At 36.6% G+C, this 14,740-nt stretch overlaps 2 protein-coding genes across 2 annotated transcripts in view; both read right to left on the reverse strand.

Annotated features, from left to right (window-relative positions):
- Positions 1-14,740, reverse strand: part of LOC107659620 (protein NLRC5-like) — a 106,291-nt gene that overhangs the window by 68,012 nt on the left and 23,539 nt on the right.
- LOC107659624 (gastrula zinc finger protein XlCGF57.1-like) lies at positions 1,795-11,834 on the reverse strand. Its single transcript, XM_016448640.1, has 3 exons — positions 11,723-11,834; positions 4,414-4,531; positions 1,795-3,611 (listed from the first exon to the last, which is right to left on the reverse strand). The coding sequence occupies exon 3, from the start codon at positions 3,549-3,551 to the stop codon at positions 2,001-2,003; it is 1,551 nt and encodes a 516-aa protein (XP_016304126.1). The 5' UTR covers positions 3,552-3,611; positions 4,414-4,531; positions 11,723-11,834; the 3' UTR covers positions 1,795-2,000.

Genomic DNA, 14,740 nt, shown 5'->3' on the forward strand with positions numbered 1-14,740 from the left:
CGCAATGCGTAAAAAGACAGTATAAGTCATTATAATCAGTAATTATGTCCCCACAGGATGCAACAAATGCCTCGTTTATAATGGGTTTTATTGTTTTTGTCTTGTCGCACTGGGACACAGCATCACAGTATGGTAAGGGGCGTAACATTTCCATCACACGCTTGAGGCATTCGGCCAATCACAACGCACTGGATAGCTGGCCAATCAGCGTACACCTCGCTTTTCAGAACGATGAGCTTTGTAAAAATCAACGTGTTTCGATTATGTGCATTATGTGGAAAATAATGTGTTTTTTGAACCTTAAACCGCATTGTAACAGGGCGAACAAGACGAGAGGCGTGCTGATCCATATGCAAGCTTTTATTCATATACATGGTCAAAACACAGGCAGGGTCGAACACCAGCAAACAGGTATGGTACAGGCAAGACATACGAGCAGTCCAGTAAACAGACAGGGGTCGATTGGCGGCGAACATGATCCAGGGGGCAAGGCAAACGGGTAATCCAACAGACAGGCGATAATTCCAGGGCAGGCAGAGATCAGACAGGATGAGGTAAACCAGGCTAGAATCAAGACACAGGTTAACCAGGAAACTAACAGGACTGACTGGAACTAAACTCCGGAAACACTGAATGGCTCCGTAAAGTTGCTATCACTAGGAGAGTGGTAAACGCAGACAATACTCTGCGATTAGAGAAGGATTTGAGTGGTTGTTATATAGTGTGTGTGATTGGCTGCAGGTGAGTCCAATCAGTGCAATGGAGCATGGGAAATGTAGTCCAGGGTGACGTGCAACAGTTTGTGTGGTGTGAGAGTCAATGTAATCAGAAGGCGACCTCTGGTGGCGAGCAGACGGTAGACCACGGACCGGATTCGTGACACGCATAAACACATTGCATTACACCAAATACACAAAATAATGTTCTTTTTAGCAACGTCATATGACCCCTTTAAAGTGGCAGATTACAGGTGATTAAAACACATCAGCATAATCAATGAGGTAAAAACAGGAACTATCGAAGCTTTTTAGCAGCTCTGTTAATACTCTCAATCCTTAAACAAACCTTACGCAGGATCATCAGCAAAAAACCACCATCATCGAAAACAGTTTTATTAAATGCTACAATTACCATACAACAGCATAATATTTTCTTATGAAATGTGGTTCAATTTTCTAATAACTATCAATAAAGAAATTAAGATTATTAAATTCTTTCTCTTTTCAATGTGAAACTGGCAATGATGACACATTTTCACCTTGTTTTTTTCAATCATCAGACACCAGAAAACATTAAAGCAATGATGCTGAAAATGTTAGTTAAACTGTATTTTATGGTAAATATATGAAACTTTGTGAATTGCTCAGCTCACCTAAGAAGACTTATGTGCAGGATAGCGTCGATGACATCATCGCCGCAAGAGGTGGGGGTCAGTGCTGATTGGGGGGGGGGCATATACCCCTGGGTTAAAAGCTCAAAAAACAATCGTGGTGCTTCATGGCTTTCAAATACAAATATTACGAGACTGTTTTCGATGAAAGAAGAATCAGCTAGCAATAAAAAAATAAACAATCAAAAGTTGATAATAAAATAAGAAATTGATTTAATAAATTAGTTGCTTAAGCGACTACAAAAATCTGATGAAAGACCAGAGAGAAAATACAGATGAGTTTTCAGACATTATGTTCATGTGAAACTCTGTCCACAATAATTACATTCAGCTTTAGTCCAAACCAAAAAAAAACATCAGCTTTCCTGCAGAAAACATTTTTATAAATATTTCTTGAAGCTGGTTTTAAAGATTAACTTTGTTCACTGTAACATCTTATATACTAATGATGTTTTAATGAGGCTGGTTGGGACAGATTTATATGAAAACGAGCTTTTATTACTCAATGTGTTATTGGGTCATATTTGGTGAGGACGTAGCAACACACTTTAAATGAGCTTGAACTACTTTAATTTCAGACAGCTGTTTTTAGTATGACGGTGTAGCGATCCTAACTGAGTGAAACTTTTCCCACACTGATCACATGTAAAAGGCTTCTCTCCACTTTGGGCCTTCTCATGTGTTTTTCTCCAGTGTGAAATCTCTGGTGCTTTCTCAATGTCACAGCTGCAGTAAAGGTCTTCCCACATTCAAAGCACATGTGATCCTTCACACCACTGTGTCTTTTCTGGTGAATTTTTAAATTACCCAGCTGACTAAAACTCTTTCCACATGAAGAACACATGTAAGGCTTCTCCTTTGTATGGACTTTCAGGTGGACCTTCAGGTGTTCTGCCCTAGGAAATTTTTTACCACATTGATCACAGTTATATGGTCTTTCTCCAGAGTGAGAACGCAGATGTATTTTAAGAGTGTATGCATGTGCGAAACTCTTCCCGCACTGATCACATGAGTATGGTTTCTCTCCAGTGTGGATTTTCATGTGTGACTTAAGGGCTCCTTTTAGTGTAAAACTCTTCCCGCACTGATCACACATGTGCGGCTTCTCTCCAGTGTGGATCATCTCATGATTCTTCAGATTTCCAGTCTGACTGAATCTCATGTCACAGTGTGAACACTTGTAAGGTTTTTCTCCAGTGTGAATTCTCTGGTGCCGATTCAACACAGCTGCTGTTGTATAAGTGTTTCCACAATCAAAGCACATATGATCCTTTGCACCGCTGTGACTTCTCTGGTGTAATTTTAAATAATCCATTCGAGAAAAACTCTTTCCACACAAACAAATGCAAGGTTTCTGCTTTGTATGAACATTCAGGTGCCTCTTCAGGTTTTGTGCCCTAAGAAATTTTTTGCCACACTGATCACAGTTATATGGTCTTTCTCCAGAATGAGAACGCAGATGTAATTTAAGAGTTTTTGTTTGTGCAAAACTCTTCCCGCACTGATCACATGTGTGCGGCTTCTCTCCAGTGTGGATTTTCAGGTGATCATTAAAGCTTCCTTTTTGTGTAAAAAATGTACCACATTGATCACATTTGTAAGGCTTCTCTCCAGTGTGGGTCCTCACATGTATTTTCAGAGTCCCAGTCTGACTGAATCTCTTGTCACAGTGTGAACACTTGTAAGGTTTTTCTCCAGTGTGAACTCTTTGGTGCCCTTTCAATGCATCAGATCTAGTAAAGCTCCTCCCACAATCAAAGCACATGTGATCCTTCACACCGTTGTGTCTTTTCCAGTGTAATTTTAAATTATCCAGCCGAGTAAAACTCTTTCCACACAGAGAACACACGTGAAGCTTCTTCTTTGTATGAACTTTCAGGTGCCTCTTCAGGTTTTCTGGCCTAAGATTTTTTTTGCCGCATTGATCAGAGTTAAACGGTCTTTCTCCAGAATGAGAATGCAGATGTAATTTAAGCGCGTTTGCTCGTGCAAAACTCTTCCTGCACTGATCACATGTGTGCGGTTTCTCTCCAGTGTGGATTTTCATGTGAGGTTTAAGACTTTTTTTGGATGGGAAACTCTTTCCACACCGAGGGCAGGTGAAAGATTCTTTGGCTCTTCTTTTCAGTGAGCAACGAAACGATTTCTTCAGTTTTGACATGATGATGTTTCTCTTCCACCTAATTTGGTTATTTACCTTCCTCTTTCTCCTCCACCAGGTCTAAAATTAAATATAAAAAGTCATCAGGTAATTTCATTTTTGGGTGAAATATCCCTTTAAGTGTTTGTGGTAGAAACAGACTATTTGAGACAGGAAATATATGCCAAAAGTGTTTAAAATTCCTATTATTATACTGTTAAACTATTATTCCTCACAAACTGAGATGAGTAAGACATCAATAAAACATCAAAACAAATACAAATGGCACCCATCTTTACAGTAGTTGTAAAAATAGTACAGTACAATATTTAAGCTAAACATCGTCCATATAGTAGTAATATATCATTATGAATATAGCTCGCTTTTCTAATAACATTCACAAGTAGTTCACACAAAAGAGCATTGACAGGGCGTTATTTTAATGTTTCCAGCTTGTGATGGATTTAAAAAGTCTTATTTAATTTGCAGACTCAATATGAAATATTTTAGCACTAACCCTTCCAATACATATTTTACTTTAACAACGTAAAGTAACTAAAACTGACTTATTACACAAACGTACATGTCAAACGCAAAATAATAAAATATGAAATTCCCAAATCCAGGTTTGAAAGTCATATTATCATTCCAAACACCGAAACTATAATTCATACCAGCACAAAAACACAAAGACGCTCATTAGTGAATTTAACATTAGATCCTCACACTGTTGTTTCAGTGAGCAGATGCCAGAAAAGACACAAATGGTGGTTTACTCGAAGGGAAAACAATAAAGAAATGACCTCAAACATGTTACTTAAATAGTCGTGTTTGGATTGTAGAAATACAATACGAAACACAGTGATTGAACAGCTCAACTTACCTCAGAAGACTCAACGCTGAGAAAAAGTGAGTGTGAGGGCGCTAGTGGTGACGTCGTCTTATTCTCTTCTGTTTATTGGCAGTTGGCAGACCAGCTTTAGGTGCTTTACCGCCTCCCACTGAAAAAAGATGGAGAAGTTTAATAGCCAAATAATTTAACTTCACTCCATCTTTATTATTCTCAAATCTAAAGTAACATGAAGTGCATTTTATTTTTTTTATCATTACTTCTGGACAATGAACAAATTCTGCATTTGACAAATGTTTGTTTCGTTTATGCATACGTAACATTTGTTACAACTTCTGCTCTCTCATATAGTCTCTTACCATAATCATAATAAACATTCATCAAAGTCAGGGGCGTCGGAACAAGGGGTAACAGTGGAACAAAGTAACAGAGGCCCTCAGGGAGGGGGGCAACAAAGATTTACTGATAATTCATAATATCATGACAACATTTCACAGTTATAATGACATGCTGTCAGTAGGAAGAAAGTTTTGCAAAACTCATTTTCCTGTAAAACAAATGTTTTTTTTTATTTGTCTGGAAGCATTGGTCCTCCCATGTTAGCACTGCCCTCTATCAAAAGGAAAATAGGTTTGGTCTTGAATTTGAGTGAGAATAAGGCTGCAGGAGCTGAGACAGTTGTTTTTTATGGTGCGTTCAAGTCATGTCGGATAGATCGTATTTACGAGTTGAATGCACATGAACGCCACCACAAAGTCGTTATTACGAGTGGGAAACTTGAAATTTTCTTTAAGCCCCGAGTTTCCGAGTTGGGGGCGTGTCAATGAGAAACATGGCAGAAATCGATGGATGCAACGTCTGTAGTTGACGGTAAATTTTTGTTTAAATTGATAGTTTAGTTGTCCTATAAATTTAAATTGGTCATGTTCTTGTTAAGCATCTGAAATCCAAGTAAAAAAATGTAGACCCTGTTGTATTTTCTTGTAATTTATTAAAAGAAGGTACACCGCCATCTTGTGCCGACTAAACTGACTTGAACGCACCTGACGTCGTAATTACGACTTGTCAACTCGTAAGTACGAACGTCCCAGGAGGACTTGAACGCAGCATTCGAAGACAGGTGAACCTTGCGAGAGAAGTGTTCTTATCCCTTTGCCTCAGTGTAGTAGTGTTGTCAAAAAATAAATAAATAAATAAATAAAACACTGGTAACAATGTCTCCTGGCCCAAACAAAACATTTTCTTACTTCATAAAATATAGTGAAAGCAGGGTAACTGATGCATTAGAGCTACAATTAGCATCATGCTACATTAGACAATTTATGAGATTCACACTATGCTTTTACTCAAAATTCACTTTAAACCACCATCAAGTGTGTGTAATAACTAGTGCTGTAAATCGATAAAAATAAAAAAAAATTGTTTTTATTTTTTTTCTGAAATGAATCGCGATTAATCCCACCTAACATTAAAGTTTTAAAAATACACTTTTATATTGCAATAATTTCACATTCAATCTTCAAATTAATGTACAAACAACAAAGTATATTTGTTTAATGGAATCTTTTTTTATGAATGAAGGCCAGTCTCTGATACCGATACTACTGATGTCTCTATAAAATTGTTTTCCCTCCTAATTTTTAACTATTGACTAGCCATTCAACATTACAGTATAATTGAGAGCTATCAATTTTAACATTTATTAGACTTTAAAAAATAACTTTAATTTAAGTTCATTTAAAACAATCTTCACATAAACCCATTATAATAAATGTCATATTTACCTGTGCCCTTCAGCAGAATTGAAACTGAAGTTATCAAACACTAAATTCTAAATTAAATATAGATGAATCCTTAATTAAAGCTATAAAAGTTATTGATTTCCTCTTTTTCCCGCCTTTGATTAACAGACATCACAGCAGCTGGTTATTAGGTTGTTTTGACTGCTATTTCTTTAAGAGCTGTCGCTGCTGAACATGATGCAGATCTGACACGCATTGTATTTTCACTCAATTCTCTTTACCTTTTCTGACCCACTACAGGTCTTAAAGTCTCTACTAATGAACTGACGAGTTGAGTCGAGTCTTAGATGAGGGTGCTGGCTGCTCTATGTGCATGCATGATATATTACATGCATTCACAGTTTTAAGGCAGCTTTAATCGCCTTTTTGGTAACTTCATAACTTAACTGACCACAACATTGCATGCACAGTTTATTTCGCGCTTTGATATGAAATGATACAGGCTACAGCGTGCGGTGGCACATGCTGTGAGCACAGTACTGTTTCCGCGCTTGTTTGACTCGTGCCTGGTGCTGAAGTTAAGTTGGAGTGCGTGTCTGAAATGTCTCCCATTTGATGTGCTCGTAAAGATGTTTTGCGACTAAATAACTGTATTTTTTCTCAAGGAAAAAAAGAGACAGAAACAACAGCTGTGAGTGCAGTGACCAACCCCTGCATTAACGGCGTTAAATATTTTTAACGCGTTAAACTGAAAAAATGAATCGCCTGCGTTAATGAGCTAATTTTGACAACACTAGTAATAACTTATGGTTGCAATCTAATGTGGTCATACAATGTTGAAATATTTTATTTGTGGCCTTTAGTATCCAGCTAATCGCTCTAACTGCTTAGCATTTCTCATGTAAACACTCTCTATTGTTATGAAAATACCCAAAATCTCTAATATTAAGTAAATGAGTCAATATTTCTCCAAGTATGTGCACTTTTGGACTAAAAGCCCTAATGGACGCTAGGGCTGCACAATTAATCAAAATGAAATTGCAATTGCAATTAGGCAAAAGCTGCGATTGTCATGCGCATCTTTCAGTGAAGCACGGTTCTGTGATCAGTAGTAAATCTTCATCCGAAGGTCAGAGGGCGCTTTCGTGCTGAAACTCCAAATACGCCCTGCACAAGAAATCCAGGAAATCCCTATAGCGGTTGCTGAATAAACAGAAGATTTAACTGCTTTCATTGATTCAACGTGACTAATAAACACACGACTAAAACAATATATGGTTTATCCGAGTTCGTCTTATTATAATTTTCATCATAATAAAGTATATCATAATGCAATGCTAATCGACATAGCCTTTATCACTGCTTAGTAGGACTGCATGATATTGGAAAAAAAACTCACACTGCGATATTTTGTTTTTGTGCGATATATATTGCGATATGAAGACAAAAAACTAGATGACTTGAATAGCTCTATTTGGGGAAAAAAATTATCAACGATTGGGGTGATTTTGTAGGTGAGTAAATCAGCATAGAAAATAAATGAATTACAAGCATAGATAAATATAATAGAACAAAGATACAAAGGAAATAAACAGTGCTTTATATTTTTCAGGTAAGTCTAATAGTATTCAGGTACAGAAACTTAATAATCCAATGAAAAATAACACTACATAGTCTTCACTGTATAAATTAAATCTAATAAATATGTTAAAGTTACAAAAGTGATTTTTCTCTGTTTTGTTGTTTGATTAACATTCATGACACAGAAAGCTTCAGGAACATTAAACTGCTGTGAACCAATATACTGTTACACATCCATTTTCTTTGTCACTGTTTACCTTTCCTTTACCTAAACCATAAGCAACTGTGTTTACAAGGATACTTGCAGAGATATGCATTTTGACAATTTCGCGCGTATGTGTCATTTCAGGCACAAACAGACGCGGAAGTGAACGGAATTCGGTGTTCGCGTGCTGCATCTGCGTAAACCAGACACGAGCAGCGCAGCGCGAAGCAACAAAATACTATAGAACCCATTATAATGCTGTCTACACTAGATGCGGTGTGGCACGACACGAGAAATCCCCGACAGTAAACTGCTGCCGAGTTTCATGAAGAACTAGTGTAGACAGACTTTAGCTGTTGCGGCGCGGGGCGTGTCACGTCCGGTGTAGACATATGTCTGTATGTTCAAAGAAAACAATCAGTATAAATATAACGATCAGTATACTAAACATTGCACATCCCGCGATGTGACTATGGCGGATGCGCACATCACAATATCGATGCTGAAACGATATATCGTGCAGCCCTACGGTGCTTAGAATACTATGAAATATGTTGCATGCCTTATTCTGTGTAAGAAGCCACATCATCTCACAGAGGGGTTTATTTCAAACACTCGATTGACGTTATGAGTGAGTTTGGAGTAAAAACATGTTAATAAATGTGGTATTTTCACTGCTTTCAGATGGAGTAGCATTTACTACACAGAGCCATAGTTCACTGACAAGCTACGCAAACATCTTTTATAATCGCAGAACGATTTCTTCCTTTCATAATCGCACGATTAAATCGGTCTGCAATTATGAACGCAGTTTTGCATAGCTTGTAGGGCTGCACGATTAATCGAATGTGATTGTCATGCACATCTTGTCAGTAAAGCTGGTTCTGTGATTAGTAGTAAATCTCCATCACCTGCTTTAAGATGGAGCAACATTTATTACACAGAGCCGTAGTTCACTGACAAAAAAAAAAAGCAGACGATTTAATCATGCGATTATGAAATCGAAGAAATCGATCTTCGATTATGAAAGCTGTTTGTGTAACTTCTCAGTGAACTACAGCTCTGTCTGTATAGTAAATGCTGCTCCATCTGACCAGTGAAAATATCACATTTAATCACGTTTTTACTCCAATCTCACTCATAACGTCAGTCGAGTGTTATGTCGATTAGCATTGCATTACTATATACTTTATTATAATGATATGGCGTTATTTTAATGACAAATGTCGAGAGCGCATTATTGTAGTGCGAAAGCACATTAATACAATGCGCGAGCGTGGATTTCCTTTGCTCTCGCACAAAACCGGACGCGTGCGCTCAGATAGACGCTGCTCTCGCCCGGAGAGAGTGCGCGCACTTAAAACATGTCTCCTCTCACTCAAACTGTGTCCTGTGCACTCTCAAATCTCTCTGTGCTCATGCGCTATAGATATTAATTCCTTTCGCACCTGAATTAAACATTGTCAAAGGTTATAATTATGCACTTTTAAAAAGTAGTCTCAAAACAGATTTGTGCAGGGCCTTTCCTTGATTTTTTTTTTTGAGCAGTGTCTATCTGAGCGCACGCGTCCGGTTTTGTGCGAGAGCAAAGGAAATCCGCGCGCGAGCGGAGAGATCCGCGCTCGCGCATTGTATTAATGTGCTTTCGCGCTACAATAATGCGCTCTCGACATTTGTCATTAAAATAACGCCATATAATGAACATTATAATAAGACAAACTTAGATAAACCATATATTGTTGAAGTCGTTTGTTCATTAGTCATATTGAATCAATGAAAGCAGTTAAATCTTCTGTTTATTCAGCTACATTTCCTCGATTCCTTCTGCGGGGTGTATTTGGAGTTTCAGCACGAGAGCACCCTCTGGCCTTCGGATCGAGATTTACTACTGATCACAGAACTGTGCTTCACTGACAAGATGCGCATCACAATCGCAGCTTTTGCCTAATCTCGATTGCGATTACATTTCGATTTATCATGCAGCCCTAATAGTTTGTCAGTGAACTACGGCTCTGTGTTGTAAAAGTTGCTCCATCTGAAAGCACATAATGGAGATTTACTACTGATCACAGAACTGGCTTTACTGACAAGATGCACATGACATGACAATCGCATTTGATTAATCGTGCAGCCCTAATGGATGCTGTGAAGTGAAACTGCACGCGACTGTCTGTTTGAGTTTGTCGACAGCCAGAAGCAGGACAAAATTTGACAGAGACGACCGCTTCACATTTCTCTATGCAGGAAAATCCCTGTACGTGAAACATGTAAAGTTTACAGCACAGATTCTTTAAAATACGTCTTTTAAAATACGACGAGTCATGATTGGTTGCTTATCTGTCAGTCATATGGCCTCTTGGGCAGTCATTGGCCATTCAAAGAGGCCATGGTTCCCAGACGTTCTGCCGTCAGTCTGTAGGTCTGGTTACGCGAGACTAATAGTGCCATAACTTTGACTTAATATCTTGAACATTTAGGCTAATTTATTTAGCTAAATCTTTTTTAATTAACTAATTTTAAATTAACTATTTATTAGTATTAGCTTTCTTCACATAACCTTGTTATGACAATTGAAAATTAATAATGTTTCTCTAACATCCTTTCACTTTGTCTCAAGCATGGTTTAATGAATTACAACTTTTAGAAATTAAAAAGAAAAACATAAAAATGTTAATAAATACCTCAGACATAATTTTACATGTGTCTATATTTAGTAAATGGCAATCATATTTTTTCATCCATATATTTCTAAAAGCATAGAAACTCCTACATTTTATGTATGTGTGTGTGTACATATATATATATATATATATATAGAAGAGTTTCAGTAACATACTAATTGACTGAGTGACTGAATTAATTAATTTTATTGATAATAATATTTTTAATTTAGTTTAAACATTTTGATATTGTTTGCATCAAAATTTAATTTTCTTTCATCTTTGACATTCAAAGTTAAATAAAAATACTTCTCACTTTTTCTTTAAAGCAATAACTACCATTTCTGTCCTTTAGTGTGACGTAACGTCATATGATGTGACACACATAAAAGAACCACAGGTTTGTTTTTCAAATATCTTTAAAAAAAAAAACAGCTTTAAAGAATTGCTTTAGGGGATATAATCATCACTCACCTTAAAATGGCAAAAGGATGACAGCAAAGTTTGTTTCGTTGTCAAAGTTTGTTTTCAAAATGTCCAACAAGTCATGGGTAACAAATAATGTTATTCATAATTTAATATTAAATAAATAACACTTTATGAAATGTAAGTGTCTAACAGTGAATATAATTCTCTTTTAAAACTCAATTTTAATGTCACACCATGACAAATTAATAGCACAGTGAAAGAATTGACGAATTTAGTGGCCCATTATATTTTCTCAAACATCAGACTTCACACATAAATATGTGTTGTTGTTTTACTGCATATCTGTCAACTACCCACCTCTTGTAATAAATTTAAAAAGTCCTCACACAGGCTCAATATAAAGTATTTTAGAATCAACCCTTACAATACATTAATTTTAAGGATGTAAAGTACCTAACTTAAATACATTTATTTTGCAAAAGTTAATTTAAAAAAAGGGAATACGAGAAAAACGGGAATAAAATCAAACATCCAAACAATAATTCGAATCACTGCAGGTCTTAACATTCCTCCCAATTGTTTATACCCCCTATGTTTATATAGTCAGCAGACACCAGAAAAGACCCACGAATGGCGCTATATCCGAAGAAAACAGTACACAAATGGCTTCGAAAATGTTACTCATATTGTGTTTTTATGATTGTATAAATAAAAGCTCTCCTCACCTCAGAAGATTCACCGCTGCTAAGCGAGTGAATAAGGGCACAGTGCGTGGAGACTGTTTCTTCTTCTTCTTCTTCTTCTGCTTCTTCTTCTTCTTATGTTCATTCGCGGTTGCAGGTGCATTACCGCCACCAACAGAAAGAAAAATAATATGGGTGCTTGTCAAACTGAAAGCTGGATGCTCGTGATGACACGTTCTTCATAGACCAGTCCTTCTGAGGCTTCAAGGCTAAAGTCCTGCTCAGCATTAAACGCTAGAATAAGACGTTCTAGTGTCTAGTAAGTGCAAATGTCTACGTTTATGTTTTCTCCCCCGCGGTCAGGGAGCGGGAATAGGCTACTTAAATTATAATTTGAAGACACTTTATATTGAAATGTTTTACATGAACTGTATCTTTCTGTTAATGCAGTACAGGTAATGACAACCAATGGTCTACTAGTTGTTTACATTAAGCAGTTTAGCATTATGTGATTCATTTACTTCATGCCAATTTTATTAATTAATTAATTCATTTATTTATTTTTGGTCTTGCATAATATAATGAAACTGAATAAGCTAAGTGTCAAATCATTTTCAGCTTTTTTGTTGTTGTTGTTGTGAATTGTGGATTGAAAGACACGAAAAATACACCTGATGCATCCTTTAAAACAGGCTGAATTAAGAATGCAAAATGAAGACTGCCTACTAAGTAACCTTCAAATTTAGATGTCCTTTGATGGAGGTTTATGATGTGGCAACCTACAGTCGATATATGCAGCCTTCCATTTAAGATGCACCCAACATCTGTTGCAGACTTTGTTCTCCTCCACCACACATTGTAAACAAATTCAGACCATATCTTACTTATGCTCTCAGCTTCGGTCCTACGGTGCAAACCTGAGTTCAGAAAGCAGCATTAACATTATTCAAACAAACAGAACTCTGACATCAACCTGAATGTTCACCATATAGGCCTTCTAGTATGAAAGAGCAAAGACCAACTCTGTAACAAACTTATGGATGAAAGTTGAAACCGCTGGTCCTGAAGATAAACTTTGTTCAGTTGACAACTTTGGACAATGCTTTTTTTTTTTTTTTTTTGTATAAACATGTTCCCTGAGAAACTGTGCATTCACTTGTAATAGTTCTGCAAGTGAACAAAAAACGAATAGAGGGAGCGCAAAAGTTTCTTGGGAGAAATCTAAACCGCAAGCAAATGCAAAAAATAGTACGTCAAAGTGGTAGAGCTTTTGTTCATTGCTCTTTTAGTTTTAGGTTGTTTTTACATGGTTTATCAGAATATAATGAAGAGATTTATGGTGATGGTGTAGTTTGCCTCACTCAACTGTTGACACTGATGAAATGAGCTTTAACATGCATACAAAGTAACTTCTAAAGCAATGCAACACTAAGTTTAAGATCCATGTCTCTGATGCCAACCAATATGCATGCCTATATTAATAAAATTCATTTTAACAATTAACAGTGTTATAAATTAGCCCTCTCATATATCTTTTCACAGGTTTTCAGACAATTACGGGTCTGTATTCACTTCACTCAGATCGTCACTCAACCAGTTTGAAATCATTTATTTTAGTTTGGGGTGTGACCATGTTTTCCTCTCCTCACAAATTTCCATGAGATGTACTCGTTTTCAGACCCATTCATCTTGGGTTAACTGCCTAAACTGACAATGCTGGAGGGGTTCCTTCTGTTGAGAATATCTAGTTTGTGCTGTCTCCACAACTGTCCCTTTATTTGAAACTAGGCAGAGTGCCACATTGACAGCATCTCTGGCTTTTATGGCTGAAGTAAGAGGATTGGAATTTCCTGTGTTGGGCTCTGTTCACAACATGCTGGTCGACTTGTACTGCTTCTTTAACCTACTGTAGCATCATCTTTCCCAAAAATGAGAAGACCATTTACATATGTGAAAACTCTTCCCACACTTCACGTGTGCTGCTTCTCTCCAGTGTGGATCTCCTAATTTTCTGTGTTTTCATATGTCCTGACTGAATCTCTGAATCTGAATCTGAAACCGAACAAAAATGGCAGACATGCTGAATTAAAATGCAAATTCAATCACTGACGTAGATGGAGCTCATTTGCACTAAATAACAATATTTGCCCTGAGTCAAGCATTGAATGTGCTCTTCCCTGACACTAAGCTAAATTGCACCATGCTTCTCAAGGGTTCACCGTGAAGGGCTGCCTGCGCACAATCACAATCTATTTCCAGTTCCAGTTCATTTATAAAGCACATAATAATACAGAGGTGTTGTCCACAGTTGTTTTGTTTATTGTACACACAAGACATTAAAAACATAACAAACACAAATGACCAGGGTTTAAATTGGGCCGGGGCTACATTTTTATATTTAAAATACAGTTAGTTAGGCAACATCACACAACGTTTTCACCATTGCGACTGTTTAATCGTTCTATAAACAATTCAATAAGCAAATACAATAATATTAGGTCACTTACATTTTAGGCGGATTCATTGCTGATTGATTCCGTGTTTTGAACAAATCGGTTGAGTCAAAGTTTCATTAGCCCATGCATCTGATGAACCTGCCGTTTGAACGAATCGTTTGAATGAACGACTCAATGACTCACTCATTATACGCTCACTACTGGCACTTATAGATCAAATGTTAGAATTTGAAATGAAAGTATTAATGAGATTAGTGGGAAAATGCCCTCTATAAAGGTAAAAAAAAAAAAGCCCTTGGATAAAATATATATATAAAAAAGCAGATTTATATGTCACAGCTGATAGAAAACTGATGAGAATATTGCTTAAGAATAAATCACACACACAATACTTTAAGTAAGGGTAACATAAGTAAGTTTTCTGTAAATACACTAAAATCACTAAAAGTATGCTTGTGTTTAGTATATCCCTTAAAAGTGTAACTAAAAATATATTTATTAACATAGTATTTCTACTATACTTTTTAGAAATATACTAATAGTGTGCTTGTGTTTAGCATATTCCTTAAAAGTGTAACTAAGCATATATTTATTACCAAAGTAT

The sequence above is a fragment of the Sinocyclocheilus anshuiensis genome, unplaced genomic scaffold (genome assembly GCF_001515605.1).
Source record: "Sinocyclocheilus anshuiensis isolate Anshui unplaced genomic scaffold, SAMN03320099.WGS_v1.1 scaffold1361, whole genome shotgun sequence".
NCBI lineage: Eukaryota > Metazoa > Chordata > Actinopteri > Cypriniformes > Cyprinidae > Sinocyclocheilus > Sinocyclocheilus anshuiensis.

Coding starts and splice junctions, on each gene's coding strand:
- LOC107659624 (XM_016448640.1), bottom strand. CDS start 3,551: ATGTCAAAACTGAAGAAATCGTTTCGTTGCTCACTGAAAAGAAGAGCC.